The 9146-nt window shown below is 41.7% G+C and overlaps 1 protein-coding gene across 1 annotated transcript in view; it reads right to left on the reverse strand.

The window, feature by feature from the left end:
* Positions 1–8922, reverse strand: part of GUCA1B (guanylate cyclase activator 1B) — a 33510-nt gene extending 24588 nt beyond the window's left edge. Inside the window, exon 1 of the mRNA XM_018559760.1 lies at positions 8722–8922. Within this exon, the coding sequence (XP_018415262.1) occupies positions 8722–8922 (201 nt within the window). The remainder of the gene's footprint in view (positions 1–8721) is intronic.
* Positions 8923–9146: the final 224 nt, after the last annotated feature.

Here is a 9146-nt window from a genome sequence, read left to right on the forward strand (position 1 = left end):
CCCCCCCTCCCGCTGTCAAGCTGGTCCCGGGCTCCGCTGTGCCCAGTGCGAGCCCAGGATCAGCATAGTGCCTCTGTCACAGGGGATCAGAGGGAGGTCTGTACACGAGCTCCCTCCGGTCCCCTCTCCGCGGTCAGAATGCGGAAGTGGTGTATATTACATCACTTGCGCATTCTTGTGTCACTCTCCAGCTTCAGATGCTGGAGAGAAGCTGATGAAGCAGATCTTTGCTTCATCAGCTTCTTCAGGGGGGTCCTAGGTGACATTAGGGGTCTTGGAGACCCCTGATGTCTCCATAAAGAGGACCTGTCACATATTTTGCTATCACATAAGGGGGTTTTCTAACCCCCCTATGTGATAGCAATAAAGTTTCCCCCCCCCCAAAATGTAGTTACAAATAAAAAAGAATGTAATTTTTTTTTAAAGTCCCCCCATACATACACGCATGCAAACAGGCACATGTTACATGTCGCCGCAAACGTCGGAATGAGAGCAATAATTGTAGGGCTATCAATCACTGATAACACTAAACTGATGAGCGGTAAAAGCTTTTAAAGCGTCACCTATGGTCAATTTTGGGCATGGTAATTTTTTGCGATTTCGCAGGTGCGCGCAATTTTACAGCATGACATGCTTGGTGTCTATTTACCCGACGTGACCACGCTTTTTATATTTCACCAAAAATATGGGTAATAAATGGGTGTGGTTACTGGGGGTGTGGCCACTAAAGGGTGTGTCCACTGAGGGGTGTGGTCACTGAGGGGCACTGTAAAGCTTTCTCGCAGAGGGCGCCTAAGGCCGGCCCTGGGCAGATTCAATCATATCTGCTCAAAATATGCTCCTATACTTACCTTTAAACTCTGCTTGTCTAATAAGCTAGCCAGGGGCAACCCGGTTTTCTCTAGAAATACAAGTTATGAGATTATTGCTAACATTAAGTGAAACATGACGACTTCAATAATGAGATGGTCTGGAGCAGCTTTTGAGAAATTAAATAGAACTTGTCAATTGTTTAGAGCAAATAGGGATCTTATTGATGGTGAGATCTGCCCATCTACAGCCTAAAATATATGCCTGCTGATCCACTGATACCGACATTCCCCATACTCTCCCACCACTTTATTGGCTAGTTGGAGCCCTCAAAAATACTAATTGCCTCCGGATATGGGGGGAGCATGTGACCTTCTTCTTTTTTTTGCCAAGCCTGAACACATGGGAGTTGGAAATAACCTTGTCTGAACCTCTGTGTAAGCTCTGACTCACTGCTCTGACAAAAGGAGCAGCCTGAGTATTAGTGAGTGTGTGTGTGTGTGTGGGGGGGAGGGGGCATTTAAGATATCCCTTGGTGAAGGCTTGAAGAATAACCTGCATTGAGAAAAAATATAAGGGGTGCCATTGTTGACTTCTTTCTAAAGATGCTAGTCCCTGGCTTCTGTAGTCACTGACAAGAAGAGGCACACAGCCATTGAAGACAGATTGAAATTTAACCAACTGATTTGTATACATGTTCCAGGTCAGTAACTCAGAAAGCATTGAAGCCATTGTATGAGCATTACCACCAGTCAACTAGCATTTTAAGAAGGAGATCAATAATGGCATCCACGTGTTTCTTTGATCACAGGTTATTTCTAACTACACTCTCTGTAGCAACGGATATATATGGATATCTATCTATATATATAAGGGATGCACCGATACCAGTTTTTTGGTATTGACTACGAGCACCGATATTTTTTTCTCAGTACCCGCCGTTACCGAGCACCAGTGCTTTGTGCCTCGATTATCAGGAAGTCGCATTTTTGTTAATGACCAGTTGCCCGGCTTCCTGATTGCCTGTGAAGCTGGTGTTCTAGCGAAAGAACACCAGCTTCACTTGCCAAGGTTGCCTGGCTTCTGGACCAATCAAGAAGAGGTGAATCATGAGGTGCCACCAGCTTCCTGATTGGTCAGGAAACCAGGCTGCCTAGCAAAAAATAAAGCCAGCTTCTTAGCCAATCAGGAACCCGGCGGCACGTCATGACCCGCCTCCCGACTTCCTGATTGGTTAGGAAGCCGGCTTCACTTAATCATAGGCAGCCTGGCTTCCTGACCAATCAGGAAGCCGGTTGGCTGATCATTACCTACCGCCCTCCTTTCTGATTGGTTAGGAAGCCAGGCTGCCTAGCAACAAGTGAAGCCAGCTTCCTAGCCAATCAGGAAGCCGGGAGGTGGTTCATAGCCCACCGCCCAGTTTCCTGATTGGAAAGGAAGCCAGCTCCATGCTCCCTTGGCACCGCCAGTCAGAGGGAGATCTCTGTTGTATTTAAACAATTGGCCCCGCTAGCTGTCAAAATATCTGAATAGTGCCTGCACCTGGTTGGATGCAGGTTCTGTTCGGCCAACAATTTTACACTCAGCCCCTTCGATTTTTCAATTGAATGATGTCAGGTGGTAGCCACCAGAAAGGGCCACCCACCAAGCACACTTCAGACAGTTCATGAAGAATCATACGGCATTCGCTCCGTGTACACACCACTTTAAACAACATTTGGAGTGGTTAATATTTAATTTCTCAAATTTTGTATATAATGAAAAATGCAGAACTAAGCATCACTGAAAACCTTATGTCAAAATGATCAAGCAACCTACAGTAATTAACAGCTGAAATTAAATCATATCTCTCTTTTTCTTGTTCTTTTCAAGGTTTGGTAGGTTGTTAGGAGTTAGCATTGCCAAAGTTGATGCCAAGTCAAGATTTTGATTCAGCAAGATATTAACCAAGATGTTGAGCACCAACCAGGTTTATGACAGGTTCGAGTTGAAGATTTAGCCGTAATCCTGAAGAATATATAATCTTTGAGTGCCCTTTAGTGATATCTAATTTAAAGTGATTAGTATCTGAGAATATCAATGTCTACTTTCTACATTTCTTCTGGATCCAACACCACTTTGAGTTTATTAAGTGCTATAAAGATACCTGTAGATTGCAATTTGACATCCATCATCTCTCAAATAGCATGACCAACTGTCACCTAGTTCAGTGGCAGACCTATGAAACAAAGGGGTTTTTTTCTCGCTCCCCCCCCTCCTGCTCCCAAGGGGGGTACTGGAACTGGATCTTACTGGCCCCCCAACCTCCCCACTGGTCTCTGTACTAAAGGAACTTACACTCATGGCAGAATGCCGTAATCTATAGAGGACTACAATCAGCAATACATTATAAAGCAATGCAGAATAATAGTATATACATTTGGCACATACTGTTCTGCCTCTCGGCACTGGAATGCCAGCCTGATGTCTTGTGTAGAGGGACTCAGGAGGGGTGCGGAAGGCCCCGAGGAGGGGTACAGAGGGTCTCAGGAGGGGGAGATGTGTGAGCGGCAGAATCGCTGTAAGCAAGTGCCAAGTGGTTTCACAGAAGGCTGCTGCGCAGGACCTAACACAGCTGAATCAATTTGAAAAATTAAATTTCCAAGCTGCAGAGGTCAGTTGTAAGGCAGAGTACAGAAGTCAGCGGTGTAACGTAGAGTTCAGAGGTATAACACAAAGTACAGACGTCAGCTGTTTAACGCAGAGTGCAGAGGTCAGCTGATGGGATGCACAGTACAGAGGTCAGCGGTGATGCACAGTACAGAAGTCAGCGGCGACGTACAGTACAGAGGCCACGGTGTGTCACAGCTCCGCCCCTGACCTAGTTAGAAACATCTGATTTCATGATTAGGTTTCAATAAGAAGGGATTCTTAGGGTGAAACTGTGGTAATTTCATTGTGGGTTTCAAAGCATAAATCCTTCTATTTAATTGAAGTAAAAGTCACCAAGAAAGTAAAATGTTCTTACAGTTAACCAGCTACCAATATGTTGTTTGTTGCTCCCTGCTTCTACCTCATTCACACTGCTGCACCGTGCACATCAATATTATGGATTTATATACTACATTATCGAATTTTCCAATACAGGGCTTTTTGATATCTATATATTTCTTATGCTGGGGAGTCCAGCCAGGATGTGTTTAACTTGCAGAATTGCCAGGTTAAAAATAAGGAGGAAAAAAGCCATGTTTTCTTTCTTTTAATTTAGGTATGCTTTAAGTCAACATTCTGAATGTATCATGTATAATTACCATACATCCTGACTGTTTAATAACAACCACAATAAGTGTTAAAGCATAGCTAAACCCAAAAACACCAATTTCATATATTGAAGTTTACCAATCCTTAGATGTGGTAGCTGGGTTTTTTTCAAGGTTTTGTTTTCTTTTTTTCACCTAGTGATCCTGCCAGTAACACACTTCCTGCCCAAGGATGGCATTGCTCACTCACTGTACTGATTGTAGCTATGGAGAAGCACGATTGTCACCCTACCCTGCCCTCCTGATTTCGACTACAAAACCAAGTACTTCACATAAGTCAGATGGAAAATCTGATGACATGTTTTACAGGAATGCAGTTGGTCTAAATAAAAAAAAATAATGATAATGCATGCATGGCATTGGCTTACACTGCCACAATATATATATACATACACACACACACACACACAATTTTTGTTGTTTAATGTAAGGCGTAAGCATATAAAGCTTGTGTTATGCAGTTGTAGATGCCAGATTTTAAGCACTATCAGTATGCATTTGCAAAGCGTTAAACCAGTATATGGATTGCCATACACATTACAATCTGACCATACAATCTCTGCACATTTAACTTTAGAGTTACCAAAACTTTGCAATATAAGGAGCTTCCTAATATATCCAATGAATGTGTGTATAATCAGGCAGGCCCTTGCACTACACCATTTATACCTAGATCTAAAGATTGTAACGTGTGGTAAGCTTCAGCTCCATGGAGAGACAAGACAGGGCATGATCTGGCCACTGAAACAAATATGCAAGTTCATGAAAATGGAAGGGCCTATGAAGGGAAGAGGGGAAGCACTGCAAGTACTGGCCTTTCCCAAGGGAAAACAATAGTGAATTGCTGAAAAATCCAATCCTGCCAGTTAACTCTTCTCTGAGCAGGCTTGGCCATCAGGGATCAATGAAGGCCTACAGACTAGGGTTGCCACCTGTCCGGGATTGACCCAGACAGTCCGGTTTTTGAGTCCTGTGTCCGGGTTACAGGCCAGCTGACCCCCGACACAGGACTCTAAGTGCCGAAACCGGCACTTTAAATTGACAGATGCGGCTGTGCGGTCAAGACAGAGCAGAGAAGGTGGAATGCTTTTGGCTACTGTGATTGTGGAAGTTTTTTGTATCCGGCCAGAGGTCTTCATTTTATAAAAGTAGAGTTTAAATAAACTACACTATGTATTCTCATCTGCTGTATGAGTGACATTGTTGGAAGAAAAGAGGCTTGTGACCTTTGGTTATGAGAAGCTGAGGCGTGAGCAGAGAAACAGCAGGATCGGCAGTATAATTGTGTTTTGGTGGAGTGAAAGCAGCCTTTGACATTGAGAGCAAGTTTAACAGCTGTATGAGAAAGGTTTTTATCCCTCCCGTCAGCAGGCAAAGCGGATCTGCGTTATCAGTAGACATGTGCGATTCCTTTCGTTACGAATCGAAATTCGTACGAATTTTCCTGAAATTCGTAAATTCGGAAGCATCCGAAATCCGAATTGCAGTTTCCGAATTATATCCGAAATACGAAATTCCGTTAACGAATTTCTTTGAAACAGGAACTAATATTACCCCTGTAAATGAGGTTGAACAACATGACAAGATTTTTTTTTAAATCCGAAATACGGATCCGCTGCTGCTGAGGGTTGCATTACAATACACAGGCAGGAAATACGAAATTCGGATACGGAATCCGTTAACGGAATTCGCATTTTGTTTGGTTGACCAATCAGAGGTTTTCTCTTTTGCTGCTGACAGTTGCATTACAAATTACAATACACAGGCAGGAAATACGAAATTCCATTGACGTATTTTCGTTCCATTACGAACATTCGTTATATTGAAGTTAAAAAGCAAAGTACATTTATATTGGAGTTTATGGTAGTTTTTTTTAAAATCCGGAATCCGAAATTCGGATACGGAATCCGTTAACGGAATTCGTATTTCGTTTTGGTTGACCAATACGAGGTTTCTCTTCTGCTGCTGAGAGTTGCATTACAATACAGGCAGGAAATACGAAATTCCGTTGACGTATTTTCGTTCCGTTACGAACATTCGTTATATTGAAGTTAAAAAGCAAAGTACATTTATATTGGAGTTGATGGTAGTTTTTTTTTATCCGAAATACGAAATTCGGATCCGGAATCCATTAACGGAATTCGTATTTCGGATAAAAAAACAACTACCACATCGACTCCAATATTACCAAAGGTATTTTTGCTTTTTAACTTCATCATAACGAATGTTCGTAAAGTTTTCGAAAATGTGCCGAAACTAACGAAAATTCGTATTTCGTACGAATCCGAATTGAGTTTCGGATACGAATTACGAAATACGAAATAACGGATATTCCGAAACGGAACTAATTTTTTTAGGGTGCACAAGTCTAGTTATCCGACCTTATTTATGAAGGTCTGACAAAGAGGTGAAAGGTTGTATTTTGGGAGCATTCATGAGTGGAGAATAGCAGTGGTGGAGGATCGCTTTATTTGCAGTGGGACTATGTTTCTTGGATGTTGAAAAACTATATTTTATGTTTGAATGTGTTGTCTTTGATTGAAAGCACCTGTTATTAGTTTGAGATTTCATTCACTTATATGTTTGTTCATGGATATATTTATTTGTATTGTTATATTGCCTGGTTTATGCATTTCTTTAGTTCAATAAATATTTACAGGTTTATATTGAGGTTAATTTGAGAGTCTGCACAGCCCACCTGAGAGCCCGCACCACCCACCTGAGAGCCCGCACAGCCCACCTACGAACGCGCTCAGCCCACCTGAGAGCTTGCATAGGCCACCTGAAACCCTGGAGACATTAGGGCACTACCCAAGAAAAACACAGAGTATGCAGCTTCACATTATTTTGTACTGCTGTATAATGTATTGCTGGGATTTGTAGTCCTCTGTAGCTGCTCTCCTTACTCCCTCCTCTGGCTGCCTCTCCTCGCACTCTCCTCTATATTCTCATAAAAAGAAAACAATTGTTGTGCGGAGCGCTAGAGTGTTTGGGTTTTCCTTGAAGAAAAGGAGGCAACCCTACTTCAGACATACCAAGGTATTTTGATCCAAACTTTCTGTAATGTCTGTAGACGCAATAACACTCTGGGAATATATAGACACAGCAGTTGATTTGTCCACTGCATGTGTCTACTACAGGTAGAGAGTCTTGCTATAACCATTATTTACCACTGTGATATTACCAATGACTGAGGTCCCTTTCACACTAACAGCATGCACTACCGCACGACCACTGGTACATGCTGTTACCCATTTTATACAACTTTATTCAATTGTTACAAAGTGACATTTCTTTCAGTTCTGTTCACCCCAGCATGTTGTGATGTGGTGTAGTTTGATGCAACATGCTGTGGTGCATGCAGTACGTTTCTCAATGCATACCACCGCAACATGTGACTTCATAGAAAACTAGACAAATTGCCTTGTCTATGTGTTGAGACTGCACAGCCTTGCCTAACACATTTTATGTAAACAGACGCTGAAGCCATCATTAGATTATTATTATTATTCAGGATTTATATAGTGCCAACAGTTTGTGCAGCGCTTTACAATATTAGGAAGACATTACAATCACAATGCTATTTAAGACAAGATGGTAAGGAGGGCCCTGCCCGAGGGCTTACAATCTAGAAATGCAAATGCCTCCTGTCAGATTAACCTTCACTCACAGTAGGCACATACTATAGGCAACAGAAGCAAATGAGTCACTTTTTTCTGCAAATTTTTTTTTCTCATAATGCTGACACTGTCCTTCCTTCTGGAGGGTGGCTACATTTTTTCCCCATGGTCCCTGTGTATGTTGTAAAGTAGCCACCACTCCAAGCTCGCTCCCGTGATGGACTACAATCTCACATTTAGTTTACTAATTCGTATTGAGATTGTAGTCCATTACGGGAGCCAGCTTGGAGCAGTGGCTACTTTACAACACACACAGGGACCATGGGGAACAAAAGTAGCCACCCTGCAGAAGGAAGGACAGTGTCAGCACCAATTCAGAGATGATTTGAGGATCTACAGCCGAGTGATACACTAATAAGATACATTTTGTTAACAGTTAGGGTACTTGAATGCATGTTTAAGGTTTAAATACTGAGTTTAGTGTCTGCTTAAAATACACGACTGTCCCCAGGGATCTTGTTAGCAGATTTTTTTAATATTTAGTTTAGTAGGAATATTTATTTTGCCCATTCATACATGACATGGTATGTTATTTGCACATTGCAGAATATTTCATAGTATATGTTAACAGATCATATCAGTCCCTCCCAATTAAACTTATTGTCTTATGCTCCCAGCACAAATTCATAACTAAACATACACATATGAAAACCAATTAAAACAGAAACCATTTATCATACCTGTATGTTCTTCTATGGACATATCACACTAGAGAACCTCGAAGAAACCCAAGCAACAGTGGAAGAACTCATAACTTTACGCATATTGGTTGTGGTGGTATTTGAACCATGTATGGGAATCTCTTCTTTTATATTTGTTAGTAAGTCACTGTTACCAGTAATATTCATGTGCCAGTGAAATATTAGCAAAATATAGACACAAGCAGTAATAGAGTAAGGACTATATTTTTACATAATGTATTCAAAACTTACCCCATTTTTATCAAAGGCTCTGAACATATGCTCCACATAGTCTGCTGCCTCCTGGTTGTCTTGCACACCAAAAAAACGTTTAAATTCATGCATAAAAAGAGTTCCGCTAGGACATTCTACCACAAATTTTTTATACCACTCCTGGAGCTCTTCTACATCAATTTCCACTTTGTTCGTCTCCTCACTGAGATGCTGACCCATTTTAAAAAATCCTGCAATACGAATTGCCTCCTTTCTCAGTCTCTAATCTTATTCACTGATTCACTCTTCAATCTTTTCCTTTTTTTATTGTCTTCAAATGTGGTCTACAAAGAATATGCTATCACCCACGTGACTTGTGTTCCAACCTCCACAGGCTGCATTCTCAATATGTCTTCTGTTGTCTTGTAAGACAATCAAAGCAAACTATACAATCTGCAGGGAAA

Source organism: Nanorana parkeri, unplaced genomic scaffold (genome assembly GCF_000935625.1).
Source record: "Nanorana parkeri isolate BGI_ZX_2015 unplaced genomic scaffold, ASM93562v1 scaffold415, whole genome shotgun sequence".
Lineage (NCBI taxonomy): Eukaryota > Metazoa > Chordata > Amphibia > Anura > Dicroglossidae > Nanorana > Nanorana parkeri.